The 23,961-nt window shown below is 43.1% G+C and overlaps 1 protein-coding gene across 3 annotated transcripts in view; it reads right to left on the bottom strand.

Moving 5' to 3' along the window:
- Nucleotides 1-603: 603 nt before the first annotated feature.
- Nucleotides 604-23,961, bottom strand: part of SCN4B (sodium voltage-gated channel beta subunit 4) — a 127,356-nt gene continuing 103,998 nt past the window's right edge. For all 3 annotated transcript variants that reach the window (XM_077456870.1, XM_077456868.1, XM_077456869.1), the window contains exons 5-6: nt 21,904-22,033; nt 604-1,300 (exon numbers count right to left, since the gene is read on the bottom strand). In XM_077456870.1, coding sequence (XP_077312996.1) covers nt 1,225-1,300; nt 21,904-22,033 — 206 coding nt within the window. In that variant the 3' untranslated portion in view covers nt 604-1,224. The remainder of the gene's footprint in view (nt 1,301-21,903; nt 22,034-23,961) is intronic.

The following is a 23,961-nucleotide window of genomic DNA, read 5'->3' on the forward strand; positions in this document are numbered from 1 at the left end:
TTGAGATTTGTGAATGAATAAACTACAAGCCCATCTTCCACAGCAGCACACAGCTTGTAGTTCTCAATGGGCTATGAGTGTGCTTGATCAGTGCATCCATGCTCTATTGAATATTCTTCCAGCTTTCTAACAGCCCATATGGAGGTATGAGCATAAAGCTAGAGGGAGAGTGTGCAGGTGCCTGACACTGCACCTGCAAAACACTGATCATGGGTGCAATACTCTTGTGTAACAAAAAAAGAAATGCACTTTTTACCTGCAAAAATATGCTTTTTTTCTACTTAAAGGTGAGCTTAAAACAAAGTCCCTGAGACACTGAGTCCAGTACCTCCATTGAGAACAATGAAAATGAACTAATATTACACCTTTAACCAGCAGCACTAAATCGTGAATGAGCTGCAAAACCAGATTTCATCTCTCAGATTAAATGGCACTCTAAATATTTCTAAAGTGAAAGGCAATAGCCCACTAACGAACTTCCCATCAAACCGAGAAGACCTAGCGTGATTTCTTATTATTCTCAGGGGGGCGTTAAAAATCAGTCAGGAGATTTTAGTTTACAAATGACCATAATTACATGCAATTAATAAATACAGCAACAACTTTTAGTAAAGGCTAAGCCTTTATTACATTCATAGAGAAAGCAGCAATAATGCCCAGGCAGTTACTGCAGTGTAGACAGTCATTAGTTATAAGGCCAAGACAATTTTAAAGGCTTTCTGTTGCATGGGAAAGTATTATATGGGAGGTGGCAAGTGCCAACTGAGCGGTCCAAGAGTGCAGGAGGCTTGTTCATCATAAATGCTATATATATAAATGCTCTTATTTTCATGTTTTGTGCACACATGTGCTTAAGATAGAAATGTACATATATATTTACACTTGTCCCCAATCCCCCATGCATAGAAAAAAGTAGAGATTTGTTTTGTTTTTTTACACACTGCACCTTTTGCTTTGGATTTTCAGGAAACAACATGCCTCTATTTAGCAATACATTTACATATAACCAATTAAACTGCTTATTTTCTCATGACCTAAGAGGAGGCAATATTTTATTGTGCTATGCAAGTTAAAATAATTACTATGCAATGGAGAAAGTGCTCATCCTCGTTATATATTGTGACCTCTCTGTCAAATTCCTGTACTTTCAGGGCTCTGTGCTGTGGGCTCCATGGTCCATTCATTCAGCCAGTTCTGTGATTTTCCAGGAAATAGTGTAGAGTGTCATGCTTTTGGCTTTTCTGGCTTTGAGGCATTGTCTGTGTTATCATTCACTGAAGAACTCACAAGGCAGTCTTTCCTGAAGACACAAAAAGGTTTAAAACATGAAAACACATATCCAAACACCTACTTTGAATTTAGCCGATACCAAACATAGAATGAACCAAACTCTGTTACATGCAAAGATGGAAGCTTTAGATGAAAACAGTCTAAAAAAGTTTATTAATCTATTGAAACCATGAATTAAACATTGCTACTAGACTTTGAAGACCAAGTACTTTTACCATGGTAGATGAGTATTTAATGTGTTGATGTATCATTACTCTCTGGGAGTAACCTACCTTCGGGGACCTCCTATCCCTCTCTCTTCCTACTTGCTTTCTTTCTGTAAACCCCTTCCCCACCTTATTTTTCATAGTACCTTTTTTTTTAATTCAGGTAAACTCCACTATAGTTGGTTGACATACTATAACGGTGATGGCGAACCTTGGCACCCCAGATGTTTTGCAACTACATTTCCCATGATGCTCATGCACTCTGCAGTACAGTGGAGCATCATGGGAAATGTAGTTCCAAAACATCTGGAGTGCCAAGGTTCGCCATCACTGTACTATAATATTATGCTGATATTAGGCCACAAATCAGCGGCATATTAACCATAATGTTCCACTATTGAAAAGAGCATCAAACATACTGGTGACTCTACATACATTTTTATTTTATGTAGAGTCATAAAAAGTATGCAAAAAAGTATTTAGCCAGCCACCAATTGTGCAAGTTCTCCCACTTAAAAAAATGAGAGAGGCCTGTAATTGTCATCATAGGTATACCTCAACTATGAGAGACAAAATGTGGAAACAAATCCAGACAATCACATTGTCTGATCTTTGAAATAATTTATTTGCAAATTATGGTGGAAAATAAGTATTTGGTCACCTACAAACAAGCAAGATTTCTGGCTCTAACAGACCTGTATCTTCTTTAGGAGGCTCCTCTGTCCTCCACTAATTACCTGTATTAATGGCACCTGTTTGAACTTATCAGTATAAAAGACACCTGTCCACAACCTCAAACAGTCACACTCCAAACTCCACTATGGTGAAGACCAAAGAGCTGTCAAAGGAAACCAGAAACAAAATTGTAGACCTGCACCAGGCTGGGAAGACTGAATCTGCAATAGGCAAGCCGCTTGGTGTGAAGAAATCAACTGTGGGAGCAATAATTAGAAAATGGAAGACATACAAGACCACTGATAATCTCCCTCAATCTGGGGCTCCACGCAAGATCTCCCCCCCGGGGTCAAAATGATCACAAGAACAGTGAGCAAAAATCCCAGAACCACACGGGGGACCTAGTGAATTACCTGCAGAGAGCTGGGACCAACGTAACAAAGGCTACAATCAGTAACACTCTATGCCGCCAGGGACTCAGATCCTGCAGTGCCAGACATGTCCCCATGTTTAAGCCAGTAAATGTCAGGGCCCATCTGAGGTTTGCTAGAGAGCATTTGGATGATCCAGAAGAGGATTGGGAGAATGTCATATGGTCAGATGAAACCAAAGAAGAACTGTTTGGTAGAAACACAACTCGTGTTTGGAGGAGATAGAATGCTGAGTTGCAACCAAAGACCACCATACCTACTGTGAAGCATTGGGGGTGGCAACATCATGCTTTGGGGCTGTTTCTCTGCAAAGGCTACAGGACGACTGATCTGTGTACATGAAAGAATGAATGGGGCCATGTATTGTGAGATTTTGAGTGAAAACCTGCTCCCATCAGCAAGGGCATTGAAGGTGAAACATGACTGGGTCTTTCAGCATGACAATGATCCCAAACACACCGCCCAGGCAACAAAGAAGTGGCTTTGTAAGAAGCATTTCAAGGTCCTGGGGTGACCTAGCCAGTCTCCAAATCTGAACCCCATAGAAAACCTTTGGAGGGAGTTGAAAGTCTGTGTTGCCCAGCGACAGCCCCAAAACATCACTGCTCTAGAGGAGATCTGCATGGAGGAATGGGCCAACATACCAGCAACAGTGTGTGACAACATTGTGAAGACTTACAGAAAACGTTTGACCTCTGTCATTGCCAACAAAGGATATATAACAAAGTATTGAGATGAACTTTTGATATTGACAAAATACTTATTTTCCACCATAATTTGCAAATAAATTCTTTCAAAAATCAGACAATGTGATTGTCTGGATTTGTTTCCACATTTTGTCTCTCATAGTTGAGGTATACCTATGATGACAATTACAGGCCTCTCTCATCTTTTTAAGTGGGAGAACTTGCACAATTGGTGGCTGACAAATACTTTTTTGCCCCACTGTATATAATGTTGTTTAAATAGCTAACTACTACTATTACTTTCCTGTAATAAGATTATCTTAATGTTATCATGTAATTTTTTTCTCTTTACTGATTACATTCAATGTTTTCTGATGATCTTTAATAAAACACTTGAACAAGGAAAATACATATCCAATAAAGAGAAACTCAACTCTAGGGCTGAAACAACGAATCGATTAACTAATAGATTATGAAAATAGTAATCGATTAATTTAATAATCGATTAATCAGTCAGTAATATAATGGGGTTAAAAAATAAAATAAAATGAGCTCTTTATAGTACAAAAATATAATCACTACTGTAAATATTACTTTCACTGTTGTACAGTAAACAAATGAACCCCTTACAGTAGTGATTATCTTCTTTTTTGTACTATAAAGGGCTAATTTTAGTCTTTTTAACCCCATTATGTTACTTAACGTCTTAGGCCTGGTTCACATCTATGTGTTTATTGGTGCTTTTTGCAGAAACGCACAACAGTTCATTTACATGGTTTCCTATAGGACACGTTCAGATCTGTGCTTTTTTCAGCATATTTGGAAAGGGTCAGGGACTTTTAACGCAAAATGGTGCTTTTTTGGTTCAATATGCTTCAATGGAGAAGCTGCAGAAAAGACCATAATGTGTTTTTGTGGCAATTTGTGTTTTTTAATCTGCCCAAAAAAACGCAAAAAACGCCAATTGCAGTAAAATCACGTGCGCAAAAATCAAAATGCACAGCAAAAAAAGCACAGCAGAAACAGATCATGGGGCAAAAACTGCATAGGTGTGTACCGAGCCTTATGCTGGCCTCACGGATCAATTTTTAGGTGAGAATATTCAGATGAAAAATCATTGTACATTCGCTGAATGAAAGAATTTTGTTTGAAATTTTCACTTCATTTCTGAACAAAATACACATATACTGTCTGAAAATTCCTTTGACCGAGAAGTTTTCTATTATTTCCAAACTTTCCCTTCACTGTGGTTGAAAATGAACATCAATTTGACCCACTTTTTTTTTTAAGGTTATTAACCGATTAATCGAAACAATAATCGGCCAACTAATCGATTATGAAAATAATCGTTAGTTGCAGCCCTACTCAACTCAAGCACCAGATAAAGTGGTTCTAAAGCCTTCAGGTGCTGAACCTTTATGCATTCTATGCATTAAGATAAAAATCCTTCTGTTGCATAGGGTCATTCCCCCAGCCCCCTTGTGCTTACCTCAGCCTGATCTTGATCCAGCGATGTGCATGAGAGCAGCGGCTATACTGGCTTTGTCCCTCCTTACTGGGCAGATTGATAACAGTGGGAGCCATTGGCTCTTGCTCCTGTCAATCAAATCCTATGACAAGAGAGCAAGGGGCAAGGCTGAGCCGTGCTGTCTGTGTCAATAGACACAGACAGCAGGGCTTGGCATGGAGCCTGCATGTGTGCCACTATAAGAAGCGGCTTCCTATGGTGGCACAAGAAGAGGAGGAGCCCAGAGGGCTGGCAGGAGATCCCAAAGAGGATGGCCAGGGCTGCTCTTCATAAGACCATTGCACAGAGCAGGTAAGTAGAACATGTTTATTTTAATTGTAAAAGATGAAAAGCTTTAATATCACCTTCAAGCCTAAAGCTGGGTACACAGCAGGTTGAATGAAAATAAAAAGACAGATCCCTATACCTTGCAACTAGCAATCGAATGCTAGTTTTTCAGCATGCCCAGTCAACAGACGCCAGACATTAGAAATAAGTTCAAGGGACATTACTTACCTTGTGTGACATGTCCCTTGTGCTGCTGTGTCCAACTTTAGCAAAAAACCTCCTCCTATGCACTCCCACCATCCAACCCCACTGCCGAAGTGTAACATGCTCCCCAAAAAATTTGGAGTCAGCAGCAGCCGGTGGCAGTCTCAGACCAAAATTAGGTCAGTGTATGATCTTAATGATGCCCATCATAAAAATAATTGGATATCAGGGTGCAGAAACACAAATATGATTAACAAGTCCTCATTACACTGTGCAATAGTTCAAAGAAAGAACCTGTATTAAGGTAAGTAGACATATACAACGGGTATAGAAAAGAATCAACCCCTCTTTAAAATAATTACATTTTGTTGCTTTGCAGACTGATATGAAGACAGACACCTGTGAAACATACAACATACAAGTAAAAAATATAACACCAACATGTAAACAAAAACAAAAAAGTCACTGAATTGGAAAAAGGATCACCTATCAAAAATGACTTGTAAACTCAATCAGGTCTAGCTAATCACCTTCTCAATGGCACACAAAGCCATCCGAATTTCAACTGTGATCATGAAAAGAGCATGAAAAGAGCTATCCTGGAGCAATTAAATCCTTGGTAGTGAAACCGAAGCAAACAATCAACTATTGGTGGCAGGGCACTGTCAAAAGTTCTCTGGAATAAAGTCATGGACAGGCACAAGTCAGGAGATGGATACAAAAACATTTCAAAGGCTTTATTAATGCCTACAAACACAGTGAAGTCTATTATTAAGAAGTGGACGGTATTTGATACAACACCGACCCTTCCTGGAGCAGGACATCACTCAATACTGAATGAAATAGCCAGGGGGAAACTGATCAGAGAAGCTACCAAGAGGCCTACAGCAACTCTGAAGTAGTTGCATGAATTTATGACAAAACAGTGATCATTGTGTGCATGTGACAACAATATCACAAATTCTCCACAAATGTGGCTTCTATGGGAGGGCTGCAAGAAAAAAGCCAATGCTCAAAAAAGGCCATATGCAGTCAAGACTGAACTTTGCCAAAATGTACCTTGAAGATTCTGAGGCCACATGGAAAAAGGTGTTCTGGTCAGATGAGATTAAAATTTAATTATTTGGCCTCAACAACAAACAATATGTTTGGCGGAAATCCAATACAGCTCACCATCCAAGTATCACCATTCCTAGAGTAAAGCATGGAGGTGGTCATATCCTGCTGTTATGGGGGTGTTTCCCTGCAGCAGGGACTGGAGCACTTGTCAGGATAGAAAGAAAAATGGATGGGGCAAAATACCATCAAATTCTTGTGGAAAAGCTGCTGTCCTCTGCCAAAAAGTTGTCAATGGGATGGTTTACCTTTCAACATGACAATGACCGAAAGCATACAACAAAAACGACCACACAGTGGTTGAAAGAGAAAAAAGGTGAATGTCCTAGCATGGCCAGTCAGAGCCCAGACTTAAACTCCATTGAAAATCTGTGGAATGACTTGAAGACTGCAGTCCACAAACAGTCACCATCAAATTTAACTATTTGCCCACTGCAAATAAGAGTGGGCAAATATTGCAGTATAGATGTGCAAAGTTAGTAGAGACATATCACAACAGACTAAAGGTTGGAATTAAAGCAAAAGGTGCTTCATCAAAATACTGACACAAGGGGGGGATCCTTTTTCCAACTTAGTGACTTTGTTTTTGAATTATTTTCTTTCCTGACATGTTGATGTTATATCTTTCACTTGAATAAAAGGTGGTACTCTCACACTGTCAGCTGGAACTTCATAACTAATAATAAAAACATACTGCAGCAGACACCGTTTGGCTGATCCGTAGAAGATAAATAGAAAATGTAAAAATTATGGTGCTGCACTGCAAAGATGATCAAATACCACCAAAAGAAAGCTCTATTTGTGGGAAAAAAAGGACGTCAATTTTGTTTGGGTACAGCGTCACATGGCCGCGCAGTTGAAGCGACGCAGTGCCATATTGCAAAAAATGCTCCGGTCATTGAACAGCCAAATCTTCCGGGGCTGAATTGGTTAAAAGAGAAGTAAAGGAAACATTTTTTTTCCTGATTAATACTTTCCTAGGTGGATGCAGAATCGGTCCGATGTCCCCCGGTGCTTTTACACTGAGAACCGAGCAATAGAACATCACAGATCACTCGGTTTTCAGAGCTCTGTGAGCACAGAGCTGCAGACTGTCAGTCACAGCTCTCTGTTCTTCTCTCTCCTCGCTCATTGGAGTGCTGGGCTGTGGAGGGGATGGAGCGGCTGTCTCAGGCTCTCAGCACTGCTGCACAGTGCATTGGAAGCCCTGACTGGCTGAAGAAATTAAAGCTTTGCCCAATTAAAGAACAGAGCACTGTCAAAGCCATGATTAGAGAAAGTAATGATGACTCTTTCCAATCATTGCTCATTGCTCTTAGTCCTGCCCCACACTAGTGGCCATTTGCAGTGTGATATTGGTGTGGAGTGAGATAAAACAGGGCTCTGTTCAGTGCTACTAGCGAGTTAGTGTGCTATAGTATGTTATTGTGCTCCTATTGTCAGTGTAGAATATCAGTTTAGTGTGAATCTAGTGATAGTTCAGTGTGAGTGTAGTATGACCATTCATTTTTTACTTTAGTGTCAGTTAAATTTGTCAGGGCAGGTTTCCTGCAGCATATATCAGTGTGTTACTGAACATTTAACGCAGTATATATCAGAACGTTACTGCACATTTAACGCAGTATATATATATCAGTTCCTTACTGCACTTGTAACGCAGTATATTTGAGTGCGTAACTGCACGTTTAACACAGTATATATCAGTGTATTACTGCATGTTTAACGCAGTATATATCAGTGCGTTACTGCATGTTTAATGCAGTATATATCAGTGCATTACTGTACGTTTAACACAGTATATATCAGTGTGTTACTGCACATTTTACCAGTATATATCAGTGCATTACTGCACTTTTAACGCAGTATATATCGGTGCGTTACTGCACATTTAATGCAGCATATTTGAGTGAGTTACTGCACGTTTAATGCAGTATATTTCAGAGTGTTACTACACGTTTAACGCAGTATATATCAGTGCATTACTGCACGTTTAATACAGTATATTTCAGTGCATTACTGCATGTTCAACACAGTATATTTCAGTGTGTTATTGCACGTTTAATGCAGTACATATCAGTTTGTTACTGCACATTTAACGCAGTATATATCGGTGCATTACTGCATGTTTAATGTGGTATATAATCGGTGCTTTACTGCACGTTTAACGCAGTATGTGCCGATGCGTTAGTGCAGGTTTAACACAGTATATATCAGTGCGTTACTGCATGTTTTACACAGTAAATTTCCGTGTGTTACTGCATGTTTTACACAGCATATATCAGAGCGTTACTGCACATGTAGCGCAGTATATAATAGTACATTAGTGCACGTTTAATACAGTATATTTCACTGCATTACTGCATGTTCAACACAGTATATTTCAGTGTGTTATTGCACGTTTAATGCAGTACATATCAGTTTGTTACTGCAAGTTTAACGTAGTATATATTGGTGCATTACTGCATGTTTAATGTGATATATAATCAGTGCTTTACCACACGTTTAACACAGTATGTGCAAATGCGTTACTTTGCGTTTAACGCAATATATATCAGTGCGTTACTGCACATTTAACGCAGAATATTTCAGTGCGTTACTGCATGTTTAATGCACTACATATCAGTGTGTTACTGCACGTTTAACACAGTATATTTGCGTGAGTTACTGTACGTTTAACACAGCATATATCAGTGTGTTACTGCACGTTTAACACAGTATATATCAGTGTGAAAGGACCCAAGAATGCGTGGCATCAAGGAGAAGGATCACAATTGGTTGGCAACCCACCTTGACCACCGTTACAAGGGGAAAGTCTCGCAGCGACACTTTGCGGGTGGTTTTAACTCTTTTTGGGCCACTAGCAGGGGTTAAAACTGCCCTGCTAGCAGCCGCAGACCGCCGCTAAAACGACGGTAAAGCTAAAAATAGCGGCGTTTTGCCGCAGACGCCCGCACCGCCCCAGTGTGAAAGGGGCCATGCTGCAGCTGCTGACTTTTAATAATAGGACACTTGTGCAGCGATGTTGGCACTGCAGCTGATATTTCCATCAGCTGTCAGGTGCCTTAGTTGCCACTGCGGGTAAAGGAACCTGTCACTGTAGCCTTACGGCTTCATGCTGGGAACCCTACTGTGCATGCGCGATCCTCCGCTACTCTCTCCTACTCACCCAGCGGCAGGGGAAGCAGGAGGGAGCTGAGCTGCTGGCGTAATTCACCGTGGTGAGATCTCCCAGAAGTGGGGATAGATACTTGTTTAAAGACAGGTATCCGCTCCCCCCGAAACAAATATGACACCGGACAGGGTGAGACAAATGAGCGGAACTCTGCTTGAAAGAAGAGTTTATGCAATGCCTTTCCCGACTTTGGTAGGGTAAAGTCTGGTGGAAAACTTAGTTTTGAGGCTCCTGTTGGTCAAGAGAAGAGCGGTGAAAAAGGGGGCCGCCTCAGTGATGCAAAATGCTAATTTTTTTAGTCCTCGGCGCCCAGGGCTGCCAGCTTCCACATACCATGGGCAGCCTCAGCATATGGTGGGAGATTATCTAGGGGTGAAAACAGATATGGAGAGCTTTCCAGGTAACAATCCACTGGGCTACTGGGTCATGAAAATAGACCACTGGCCAGAACTTGCCCAGTATGCAATAGAGCTGCTGGGCTGCCCTGCATCCAGTGTGCTTTCTGAACATGCATTTAGTGCTGCCGGAGGTTTTGTGACAGATAAGAGAGCGCATCTGTCCACAACTCCATGGACTGCCTGACATTTATCAAGATGAATCAGTCCTGGATTAGCAGAAGCTATAAAGCCCCTGATGCTGATTTTGTTGATTAAGTGCTTTCTAATCTTGAATCTCTGAAAGACTATCTAGGCTGCCTGTGGGTGTTGATTTCATCTGGAAGAAATTTTTTGGTGTAAGTTTCATGGGCACAATTAATACCCAAGGACCAATTTTTCACAATTAACACCCAATAAAATTTTTGACAGCAAGGTAAATTCTTGCTTTCATCAAGAGCACTTCTATAGGGTTATGGTGTGAAAGCACCACCAACACCCAAAGTCCAATTTTTCTGCACCTGTTTGCCCGGTGCATATCATTGCAATTTTTGACAGCAAGGCCAATTCTTGCTTTCATTAAGAGTACCTGTATAGCACTTGTCAAGCACAAAGCCTGCGGGCTGAATCCGGCCATCCAGGCCATTTCATGTGGCCCTCGCACCTCTCCTGCAGCCATGATACCCCCCTTATGCAGCCATGGAGAGGCTCGTCTCTGCCCTCCCGTCCAGAGGATTGAACTCCTCCTACAGATCCTGCTCCTCTAACTGCAGCTGCAGCACCTACTTTCCAATGCACCAGGTACTGTATGCAAGACAGAACCTATGTCAACAATGGACTGTACTTCATATTCCTCATGGTTCTCAACCAGTACGGGGTGAGGACCTGGCACCGAGGTGGTAAAGCGGTTGCAGACCAAAGGATTAAATAAGGAAACATGAAATACATTTCAGATATGCATATTAGAAGGAAGGTCTAACGTGTAACCCACTGGGTTAATTCTGTGGAAAATACGGAAAGGCCGAATAAACCAAGGTGCAAACTTCAGAGAGGGAACACGAAGTCAGAGGTTGCGAGATGACAGCCAGACCCTGTCCCCAGCCTGGTAGGAAGGTGTAGGCAGGTGTCAGCGGTCAGCATGGAGTCTGTACCTATCATTAGCATGTCACAAAGCCTGCTGGACTTGGGCCCAAGTGGAACGATACCACGGAGATGCTCCTCTAACACAGGAATACTCTGCAGAACAAAAGAGTCAGGCAACATGGCAGGTGCGAAGCCATAGTTCGCCATAACGGGGACAATTGGGAAGCAGAATTCAAGGCACTATTGTGAGCAAACTCTGTCCACGGTAAGAGGTCTGACCAGTTGTTAAGATGGGCAGAAATATAGCAATGCGGGAAATGCACCAAGTACTAAACTGTGCACAAAAGGCTCGCCAGAACTAGGACACAAACTACCCCTGTCCGAGATGATCACCTTGGGTAGCCCATGTAAGCGAAGGATCTCCCAAGCAAAAATGGAAGCCAGTTCCTTAGAAGTGGGCAACTTCTGAAGTGGAATACAATGAGACATTTTCGAGAACCGGTCAACCACCATAAGGATAACTGTGTTGCCCTGGGAGTTGGGTAACTCTACAATGAAATTCATAGACAGGTGTGTCCAGGGCCTCTCTCCATTGGGTAAGGGTTGTAGTAGGCCCACTGGAAAGTGTCGTGGAGTCTTACTGAGCAAACACAGAACAGGCAGAAAAGGCTGTTACATCAGCGCGTAGACTAGGCCAACAGAATTGTTGGAAAATGGCCCAAAAGAGTTGATTCTTCCCAGGGTGGCCAGCAACCTTGGGAGAATGGTAATTCTGGAGCACGGCAGTATGGAGACTCTCTGGGACAAAGCAGCGATCACAAGGTTTCTAAGGAGCAGCGTGGACCTGAGCGGCAAAAATGAGAAGTGAGACTGGTGTGAATCGTAACCAGAATACGATCAGGGGGAATCACAGGAACCGAAACCGATGCCATCTTGGAAGTGGAGGAAAATTGTCATGACAAAGTGCCAGCCCTTACATTCTTAGTACCGGGTAAGAATGAGACAATATAATTGAGACTTGACAAGAAAAGAGCCCATCGTGCTCTTCTGGGAGAGAGGTGTTTAGCCTCAGACAAGAATGTGAGATTCTTATGGTAAGTAATAATGAGAACCGGCACAGTGGTACCTTCGAGGAGATGTCTCCATTCTTTCAGGGCTAAAATGATTGCTAACAGCTATCTGTCTCCAATCTCGTAATTGCACTCCGCAGGTGACAATTTCTTGGAAAAGTAGTCAAAAGGATGCATAGTGCTCTCAGAGGTAGGACGTTGAGACAGAAGGGTGCCAACTCCAGTCTCAGGAGTATTAACCTCAAGGATAAAAGGTAAGGTAGGATCAGGATGTGCCAACACAGAAGCAGAAACAAAGCAGCCTTGAGACTCTCAAAGGCCTTAATGGACTCCAGAGACCAACTATGTGGGTTACCATCCTTTCTGGTTATATCAGTCAGGGGCTTGACCAGAGACAAGAAGTTACATATAAATTGCCGATAATAGTTGGCAAACCCATGAAAACTCTGCAGAGGACATAAATCCATGGGTCGGGGCCACTGTACGACTTCTAAAACTTTCTCTGGGTAACTCAGGACAATGGGTTTTTGCATCTCCCATAGTGGGTTTGCCCAGGCCAAAGCTCTCTCAGAGAGCAAAGATATCACGAAACTTAGTTTGCTTCTGTCCATGGCAAACGCTTAGGGCAGCATCACAAAGTATATCTCAACCTGGTTGACAAACCCTCTGCATTGGACTGGATCGCCCCCAAATCACTGGGGAAGCGCAACAGAACCAGACATAACTCTTAGAGGTAATACTCAAGGTGGGTGCCTGCACAGAGACTGGAGCAGCAGCAGGGATGGCCTGCAACACAGGTTTTACAGTAGCAGCCAGGTGAGCCATGCGACTCGCGATCATTGGTAACGCCATGGCAAACTGATCCTGCTCATCCAATCTGGAAAAAATATTACCAACCAGTGGATTGACTGCATCTTCTGAATTCATGGCCTTTGCCTACTGTCAGAAACTGAAACAGAAGTAGAGTTAAATCACACTTGTTTAATAATAAAAATAAATAGAACAAACGTAGTCAAAACATAGCCAAAGTTCGGTAACCGGAACGGATAGTCAGACCAGCCAGAAAGTCAGGAAGCCCGGAATCAGCGTAGTGGAACAGCAAGCAGGATCTGGAGTCAGAAGGAATGTCAGCCAAGCAAGTCTTTAACAGGAGTGCAGGTGAAAGTCTCTCTGATGTTGACCAAGGTGAAGGCAGAGATCATCTGGGCTGGACGGCTTAAGTAAGCAGGACTGACAAGCAGGATATCATCAACAGGTCAGTCACTGTGGAGAGATAGGAGCTGGCAATTAGCTGACAGCTGTGCGGCCAGCTCAGAGAAGGAAGGGCTGAGCCCAGCCCCTACAGGTGCAAGGGAGGGTCAAAACTCCTGATTTCTGATGTTGGGGGGCTCTTGACTCGTCCACATTAAGGATACACTAAGAAGGGGTAAAGCAGACATGTTGTTACACCCACCGGAGTTTTGCATTTTAGACGTATTTATAACATTAAAGTTAGTATATAGTGTAAGGGATCTTCCCGGGGTAGGGTGTGTTTGGACACAGTTCACAGCAGACTTGGAATTTGATAAAGCAGATCTTGGCGTTTATTCGTGGTACAAACAGTCCAGCAAACAAAATATACAGCAACACCGTGCTTTCTAAGTACAACAAAAATAAAAGTCCTAGCCCGGCTGGGCGCTTACTAACAGGTTCTGCTCACCTATCTGACACTTACAAACACAGCGTCTTTCGCCTGGATATCGCAGGGTGAGTTTTAGCTCCAGCAGTGGCTGTGCTTGCAGCTTCCTTCAACACACAGATTGTTCATTCCCTGGCTGAGAAGCAATCACCTGCAGACCCTACAGAGCCTTTAGCTTCCCAGGCTAATTAGGATCCAAGCTCACCTGATCCCAAACCCAGAACTGGATCGGGGGATGTGGAATGACAGGTCCCTCTACCAAACCTACCTGCCATTCCATATAAACCCAGGCCCGGCAAAATTTAAATAACAACTCAGCAGCATATCGCTGCTGAGAAACTGATCCATCCTGGATTTACCATCTCACACTGTGTAGCAACCTAGGTGAGATGTACACCCCCTCAACCACTTCTCCAGTGACATGTCTACATATCCCCCCCCTCTTTTTCAGACCGGAGGGCTGAGCCTTTTGTCCCCACAGACAACTTACCCTTGACAATGCGTCAGCATTTGCCTGTAATTTCCCTGGCCTGTGTTCCACAGTGAAATTAAAGTTTTGTAGGGAGAGAAACCATCTAGTCACTCTTGCATTTCTCTCCTTGTTTAACTTCATCCATGTTAGGGGGGCATGGTCTGTCACCAACTTGAATTTCCTGCCTAGCAAGTAATACTTTAACGATTCTAGGGCCCACTTTACTGCCAAACATTCTCGCTCCACAATGGCATAATTTTTCTCGGCCGGGGTTAGTTTTCTACTCAAGTACGTCACCGGATGCTCCTCACCATTCACTACTTGTGAGAGTACTGCACCTAAGCCTGTGCTAGAGGCATCTGTCTGGACCAGAAATTCTCGCCTGAAATCGGGGGTGACTAACACAGGTGGTTGGCACAAGGCAGACTTAAGGCTTTGGAAAGCCTCCTCGGCCTCTGGGGTCCACGTGACCATTGCTGTCTTTCCGCCCTTTGTCAAGTCAGTTAGCGGAGCAGCAACTGAGGCAAAGTTCGGCACAAATCTACGGTAATAACCCGTAATACCCAGGAAAGCTCTAACCTGTTTCCTTGTCAGGGGTCTAGGCCAATTCTGTATTGCCTCAATTTTATTTAGCTGTGGCCTAACCAATCCTCTTCCAACAATGTAGCCCAGATATTTGGCCTCTTCTAGGGCTAGAGCACACTTCTCGGCATTTATGGTCAACCCTGCATCACTTATGGCATCCAACACGGCCTGTACCTTACAGAGGTGACTTTCCCAATCAGGGCTAAAAATGACCACATCATCGAGGTAGGCAGCTGAGTAATCACGATGTGGTCGCAGAATCAAGTCCATCAACCTCTGGAAAGTTGCAGGCGCTCCATGTAACCCGAACGGCATCACTACATACTGGAATAGCCCATCAGGGGTGGAGAAAGCAGTTTTCTCTTTAGCCTCATCAGAAAGTGGAATCTGCCAATAGCCCTTTGTGAGATCGAGGGTGGTTATGTACCTGGCGTTACCCAACTTCTCAATCAACTCATCTACCCTGGGCATAGGATACGCATCGAACTTGGAGATCTCATTCAACTTTCTGAAATCGTTACAGAACCTCCAAGTTCCATTGGGCTTTGGGATTAGCACAATTGGGCTGGACCATTCACTCTGTGACACCTCAATTACCCCCAGAGCAAGCATACGTTTTACCTCGGCAGATACGGCTTCCCTACGTGCCTCGGGTATCCTATAGGGCTTAAGGTTTACTCTGCTTCTAGGCTCAGTTTCAATGTGATGATGGATGAGGTGTGTACGCCCTGGGAGGTCAGAGAACTTGTTTTTGTTTTTCTGTAAAAATTCCTGAGCCTCCTGTTTCTGTGACACTGATAGAGTATCACCTACCTTGACTGGAGGGATTGGTGGTGACAAATTATTAACAGTATTTGTCGCCACCAAGGATTCCCTGTCTTTCCAGGGCTTGATCAAGTTTATGTGATAAACTTGGAAAGGCTTCCTTCTACCTGGTTGGTGCACCTTGTAGTTCACCTCACTGACCTTTTCAACAATTTCATAGGGACCTTGCCACTTCGCCAAGAATTTACTCTCAACAGTGGGGACTAGTATAAGGACCCTATCGCCTGGGTTGAATGTCCTGATTCTTGCGGACCGGTTGTAAATTCTACTTTGGGCCTCTTGAGCCCTCTGGAGGTGTTCCCTTACCAGGGGCATTACAGTGGCTATACGGTCCTGCATTTGTGCTACATGCTCAATAACACTCTTGTATGGGGTGGACTCATTCTCCCATGTCTCTTTTGCAATGTCTAGTAGACCCCTAGGGTGATGACCATAGACCAACTCGAATGGTGAGAACCCTGTGGACGCTTGGGGCACCTCCCTAATAGCAAACATGAGGTAGGGTAATAAATGATCCCAGTCACGCCCATCTTTTGCCACCACTTTCTTCAACATATGTTTCAAAGTTTTATTAAATCTCTCCACCAATCCGTCCGTCTGGGGGTGGTACACAGAGGTACGGATGTGTGAGATTTTAAATAGTCTGCATAATTCCTTCATTACTTTCGACATAAACGGCGTACCTTGGTCAGTTAGGATTTCTTTGGGGATCCCAGTCCTAGAGAACATATAAAACAACTCACGTGCAATTGTTTTAGATGCAGTGTTTCTTAAGGGTACAGCCTCAGGATAGCGGGTCGCATAATCCAGGACTACCAAAATATACTGGTGTCCTCTAGCTGACTTTACAATGGGACCCACTAAATCCATGGCAATACGCTCAAAAGGCACCTCTATAATAGGGAGCGAAACCAAAGGACTGCGAAAATGTGACACTGGGGCACTAACCTGACATGTGGGGCACGACTCACAGTATTTTTTAATGTCATCATATATGGCCGGCCAAAAAAACCTCTGGAGAACCCTCTCTCGCGTTTTGTCAGTCCCCAAGTGTCCCCCAAGAACATGGTTATGTGCCATGTCAAGCACCTGACGCCGGTACGGCTTAGGTACCAGAAGCTGTTCCACAATCTCATCCTTAACCTTATTAACTCTATAGAAAAGATCATTAGTCACCGAAAAATGTGGAAATCTTTTTTCAGCATCTGGTTCCTGAGGTACCCCGTTCATAACAGCAACCTGCTCTCTCGCATTTTTGAGAGTGGGGTCCTGTAATTGTGCAGTCCCAAAATTATCGCTAGACACCTCTAAGTCTAGTATATTTTGCTCAGTGGGAGGAGCCTCCTCCTCCCCAGCCAGGACCTGCAAAGGAAAACAATCATTTTCATCCTGCACACTTTTATCATTCACAGTGGACAAGGCAACCACCTTAGAGGTATCCTCACTCCTTTTGGGGATTTTTCTTTTTTCCCAGAGAGCCCAGAATAAAGGAAAATCGCGCCCCAATATTACATTATGCATGAGGTTTTTAACCACACCCACTTCATATTGTACTGTGCCTTGTTCAGTCCCGACTTTAGCCAGCACTATAGGGTACACTTTTGTATCACCATGTATACACACAACGCTCATATGCTTTTTAGACTCTAAGTCCCCAGTCACCAGGCTAGCATGCACCAAGGTTACAAGGCTTCCTGAGTCCATTAACGCTTTAACAGGAAAGTCATTGATTGTAATATCGCAGATTTGCGGTTCAGTCTCTAGTCCAGGAACTGCAGCACAAGATGGTTCCGCAAATAGCGACTGACGCCGGCTAGCGTCACATTCCATGGGTTCAGAGGTAAGAGGGCAATGGGCCGACACGTGTCCCGCCTCATGGCATCTCCAACACTGGATAGGGCCTGGTCTCTTTGGCAAGGAGTCCTTTTCAGAGCCCCTTAGCCACCCGGGACCATCACCAGTCTTTTGTCCCTGAGACACCACTTGAGCCCTTTTCCCCCCATCAGCACCCCTCCACACTCCCCCAATAGATGGAAGTCTCTTACCAGCCGACGGCACAGATCTGGCGCTCCGGGGAGGTGAAGATGCTGCAGGAACATCACGGAGGTAGTCCTCAGTCGCCTGGAACCTCTCCACAAGGTTGACAAGTTCGTTTGCATTCTTAGGATCACCTTGTCCCACCCAGCGTTGCAAGTCAGTAGGAAGGGCTCGGAGGTAGCGATCCATCACGACCTTCTCTAGGATTTGTGCAGGAGTAGAAGTGTCTGGCTCCAACCACTTTCTTGCCAAATGGATTAGGTCATACATCTGGGACCTCGCTGATTTGTCCAGACTGTAGCTCCAGTTGCGTACCCTCCGGGCACGGACTGCAGTAGTAACTCCTAGTCGGGCAAGTATCTCCTCTTTTAGCCGAGTATAGTCCTTAACCTCTTGCTCACTGAGGTCATAGTAGGCCTTTTGGGGTTCACCTGTTAAATAGGGCGCAATTACCTCTGCCCACTCAGCGGCTGGTAACTTCTCTCGCTCAGCCACGCGCTCAAATACTGTTAGATAGGCCTCAACATCGTCCTCAGCAGTCATCTTTTGCAGCGCTTTCTGCACAGTCCTTCTCCCAGAAAAAATCTCTGGAGCGGCTCCCATCACCACAGGCGCCTCTCGATTTGCTATCAGGTGCTCAATAAGTTGTTGTTGTGCAGCCATGGACTGTTCATGTCGTCTATTGGCCTCTATCTGAGCCTGCTGTTGTGCAGCGATCATCTGCTGTTGTTCAGCCATGGACTGTTCATGTCGTCTATTGGCCTCTGTTTGAGCCTGCTGTTGTTGCAAACTCACTTGCATAAACTGCTTCAGCATCTCCTCCATGTTGCTGGACTGTTTTTGGAGTGTAGTTGCAGCTTTCACCCAGGACATCAGCAGCTGTAGCCAAGTCTGTCCACACCGTTGCCCCTAGCAACCGCGTTGCCCGCTACCTCCACCAATTGTAAGGGATCTTCCCGGGGTAGGGTGTGTTTGGACACAGTTCACAGCAGACTTGGAATTTGATAAAGCAGATCTTGGCGTTTATTCGTGGTACAAACAGTCCAGCAAACAAAATATACAGCAACACCGTGCTTTCTAAGTACAACAAAAATAAAAGTCCTAGCCCGGCTGGGCGCTTACTAACAGGTTCTGCTCACCTATCTGACACTTACAAACACAGCGTCTTTCGCCTGGATATCGCAGGGTGAGTTTTAGCTCCAGCAGTGGCTGTGCTTGCAGCTTCCTTCAACACACAGATTGTTCATTCCCTGGCTGAGAAGCAATCACCTGCAGACCCTACAGAGCCTTTAGCTTCCCAGGCTAATTAGGATCCAAGCTCACCTGATCCCAAACCCAGAACTGGATCGGGGGATGTGGAATGACAGGTCCCTCTACCAAACCTACCTGCCATTCCATATAAACCCAGGCCCGGCAAAATTTAAATAACAACTCAGCAGCATATCGCTGCTGAGAAACTGATCCATCCTGGATTTACCATCTCACACTGTGTAGCAACCTAGGTGAGATGTACACCCCCTCAACCACTTCTCCAGTGACATGTCTACAATAGTAAAATACAGGACTTACAACTCAGTCTGACTACTTAGATGTTGAATTTTAAAAGCAGCGAACTTCTGTCAGATTAGCAAACTTGTGAGATGAGCAGGGTTGCCGCTGCTTTTAAAATTCAAGATCTAAGTAGTCAGGAGTTGTAAGTCCTGTATTTCACTATATAAATTGACTTTACTGTTATAAATACATGTAAAATGAAAAACTCTGGTGGGTGTAACAACATGTCCGCTTTACCCCTTCTTAGTGTATCCTTACTGTGGACGAGTGTGGGGTGTGGAAAGATGGCGGCAACGGAACGCCCCTTCCATAGGGAACTGCGTTGGGTCACCAAATATGTCGTTACACTGCCGAGAGGACCCGACAGCCACCGAGATACACAGGACTCTGTATCTTGGCGGCACCATTTTTAAACTTCAAGACTGCAATGACAAGGCTGCAAATGACACTGGACAAGGCTGCAGAAGGATGGGCAAGGCTGCAGATGGACACTAATAAGGCTGCATTGATGGGCATTTAAATGTAAGTTTTTCCCTTAAACTTCTCTCCTAAAAGTTTTTTTTCCTTAAAATTCCCTCCTAAATTTGGGGTGCGTGTTATACGTCGGCACGTGTTATACGCTGATAAATACTGTAATGTATGGAAGGTAGGGCCCGAAAGTGACTCAAGCCCAGGGGCCCCCACCACCCTAAGTCCTGCCCTGGGTGCATATCATTGCAATTTTTGACAGCAAGGCCGATTCTTGCTTTCATCAAGAGTACCTGTATAGGGTTACAGTGTGAAGGCCCCACTGACACCCAAAGACCAATTTATTCGCACCTGTTACTTCTATCCAAAGTCTGCGAAAGACACACCAGAATCTGTCCAAAAAATCTCGAATCTTGCTCCGAGTGCACTAAATTGTGGCCTCATCATACAGACATTAAAATAACGAAAGCTTGAATGGAAAATTTAATTTTTTTGGTTTTATAAATGTCATTGTTGCTGCAGCAGGCTCTATACCAGTGATGGCGAACCTCGGCACCCCAGATGTTTTGGAACTACATTTCCCATGATGCTCATGCCTCTCTGCAGTGTTGTTGAGCATCATGGGAAATGTAGTTCCAAAACATCTGGGGTGTCAAGGTTCGCCATCACTGCTCTATACACTGTACAGATGTGCCACGTTACAGGCAGATTAAGGGGACCCCCCAGGCACTATATTTAAAGGAATTTTTCATTTTTATTGTTATTTCTCATTTTCATGGTTTCACTTTAAGCATCAGTAAATCACTGCTCATTTAAAAATGATATTTTCACAAACTTTGTTTTATTTATACATATCCCCCGGAGCAGTACCCGGACCCCCATAACCATTGTATGCCCAGTTACTTGCATATATGCCTTTAAAATGAGCACTTTATATTTTTCCAGTTTGGGTCCCAAAGATTTTAATGGGTTTCGTTATTTGGTTCCAAACTTTTACGATGTTCGAATGTTCTGCCGTGAACTGAATAGGGGGGTCATTCGGCCAATCTTTATTTTACATGAACATTAATGAACATGCTCACTAAAAAGATTGTTTGCTTGCAAAAGTATTGGTGTTGAATGACATTGCAATAATGCTTTCAGAAGCAAAAAGAGTTCCTCGTGTGGCTTATGATAGTTCCAATTTCTTAGATGGTAAAATAGACATGCAAATACATTATTTACCCGATAGGAAAGGGGTGCAATTTTTTTTTAGCTCTACATGCTGATTTTTATAGCAACATTTGTCTTTTAAATTAATATTTCATAGATGAAAATACTTTTAAAGCGGTGTTCCACCCCAAAAAAAAAAAAAAAAATGCTGGCTTTTAACAATAGGACACTTACCTGTCCTGGAGTCCAGTGATGTCGGCACTGCAGCTGATGTTTCCATCAACTGTCGGGTGCTGCCATTGCGGGTCAGGTAACCCGGCAGTGTAGCCTTACGGCTTCATGCCGGGAACCCTACTGCGCATACATGAGGCCCCTCCTCTCTCCTATTGGCCCGGCGACAGGGAGAGGAGGAGGGAGCCCCACCACTTCGGGACTCCTGGAAGTGGGAACAGGATATGTCCCCCTCCCCCTCGAAAGGTGCCAATTGTGGCACCGGAGGGGGAGAGGAGACAAATGAGCGGAAGTTCCACTTTTGGGTGGAACTCTGCTTTAACTCAAAGTCCTCCACTTTTTTTTTAGGTTGCTATGAAATGTCTAGCTGGACCTAAGGATAGCTATACCTGGGCACATGTCTTACTGAAAATGATAGAGAGTTACCTCTCCATCCTTCAGTGCACTGCTACAACAAAGGATTTTCTCTCCTAATTGGCAGATAGGTGTCAGAAGCACGCAAGTGGTAAAACAGACTTTAGGGACAACATTTGTGGACACCTGACACCCACCAGATGGAAAAACTTTGAATTATCCCATAAAGGGGACCATGAAGGCCTATTCATTGCCAAATGTTTGCAAGCCAAGCTCATAGATACCTTACAGGGACATGTATGGATACCATAAGAATTTAAAGTTTGTAAGTGGTGAGATGTTTTTATGATGTCACTCTTATAAAAGCTTAGCTGGAATCAGAAGAAACCCCTTTATTGCTACAGTTCAAAATGAGCCTCCCAACAATCTCCCCAGAGCGCACACTCACTTTTTGTCACGATTCCGGTTAATGATGAAACTAACTGTCTTCTTGATGATAAGGATTAATATGAGCAATCCAATCACACCCCCAACAACAGCCACAATAATCAGAGTCAAAGTGTTATCCACAACTTCAACTGTGGAGAAAAATAGTACCAATGTTAGAAAAAATACTGGTAGAAGAAACAGACATATGTAACAGCGCTTGTATTATAACACTCCCAATCCAAGCAAGTATTTTATTTGCATTTAAGAATAAAGCTGTCAAGAATAAAGAGTTATTGTAAATGGATACGCACTCATATTTTCATTCTTTCTGTCTTTGGAAAGAAAAATAAAAAGATAAACCTAAGGAAAAGCATATAAATCCCATTGTCCCTTTAGTAGCTCCAAATGCATTTAATCAGAGGTGTATATTGCATCCAGTTATTTTCAACTGCTCATATTAAGCAATTTTACTGATTGGCGTTTTGTAATAAAGTGTAATTAAACATCTGTGAATAAACTTAAGAGTTGGAATGAAGCATATCCAGTCTGCATATTCATTCTGAAATCTTACTTTAAAAAAAAAAAACTGTAATAATACAATTTTTTTAAGGATTATAGCTGCTTGGAAAATAATAAAGATATTTTTACTCTCATCTTTCACATTGTGTCTCCACTGTTCATAGTAGCAGATGGTGCCATAAGATGAGGTGAGTTTCTGGTTTCAACTCAGCACTAGAAGGCACAACTAAAAGATTGTCATCTTACCATGATCAATCCAAAACGTCCTCATTATTTCCAGGGCCAATCTTTTTGATGGGCATAAAGCAGGCAGGAGATCCTTTGTTACACCACTTTACAGGTGGACAGTATTACACTGTATATTAACTTATAACAAAACATGAGCTGACTGGCTTTAATAACATCTGTGAATGAGTGTCCATCTTGTGGCCATTGATAATAACATTTAGCCCAAGTTCACTAGGGTATTCTGCATAGGGACTGATCGGCGGGTCTAAATTTTAGATACCCTGCTACCTTTTGTTCTTTTCTAATTCATGAAATAAACATTTATTTATAATAAAATGTTGATTATGATTCTATTCAGGATAAATAACTAGTTTTTGAATGTGTACATAATACCCCTGCGTCTCATTCCCAGTGTTCTATGATCACATAAGACAAGGATTTCAATACAACACCATACTTCTTCTCTAAAGTTTTTTCCTGTGATCTGGATTGGTAGTTGACCATTTTAGCAAACCAACACAGTTCATTGCCCTCTGTAAATTACCCTCTGCTGATATATTGGCCTAGCTCTTTATAGCTCATATTTTTAAACTTCATGACTTTCCCAATAATGTGGCCTTAAACTGCAGAATACCATTTTTATTACAATTTGAGAGGGTTTTTTCCCAAGTTGGGAATATCTTTCTTCTATTGAAACTATCAGTTGTAAACGCATGTTCAAACAGTGCATTTATTAAAGTGTTTTGATTTTAGTAATTATACTGTGTAGACTTCTTTACCTTGCCCCCCATGGAATTTGCCAGTAATGATGCCACAACCTGGCTGTGCATTGAACCTCTCTGGCACAGCCTGTTGACGTGTCCCCCTCTGATGTGATTTTTAAAAGTGAATTTCCTGGTTCCACAGATCTTCAGCTCTTTCTACTGTATCCACCCACAAAACAGACTCACCTCCAGTATTAACTCTCGCAAGCATCCTGTCCACCTGCAGGGGTGTGGCAGAGCAAACCTGTATATCAATGGACAGTCCATCCGGAAAATATTCACAGCACTTTACTTTTTTCACATTTTGTAATTTTACAGCCTTATTCCAAAATGGATTAAATTCATTATTTTCCTCAAAATTCTACAAACAATACCCCATAATGACATGGAGAAAAAAGTTTTGTTTGAAAACTTTGCAAATTTCTTAAAAATAAAAAATAAAAAAAATAACATGTTCGCAAGTATTCACAGCCTCTGCCATGACACCCAAAACTGAGCTCAGGTGCATCCTGTTTCCACGGGTCATCCTACCTGTGGTAAATCCAGTTGATTGGATATGTTTTGGA

The sequence above is a fragment of the Lithobates pipiens genome, unplaced genomic scaffold (assembly GCF_037356315.1).
Source record: "Lithobates pipiens isolate NorthernLeopardFrog02 unplaced genomic scaffold, aLitPip1_a1.2 Scaffold_27, whole genome shotgun sequence".
NCBI lineage: Eukaryota > Metazoa > Chordata > Amphibia > Anura > Ranidae > Lithobates > Lithobates pipiens.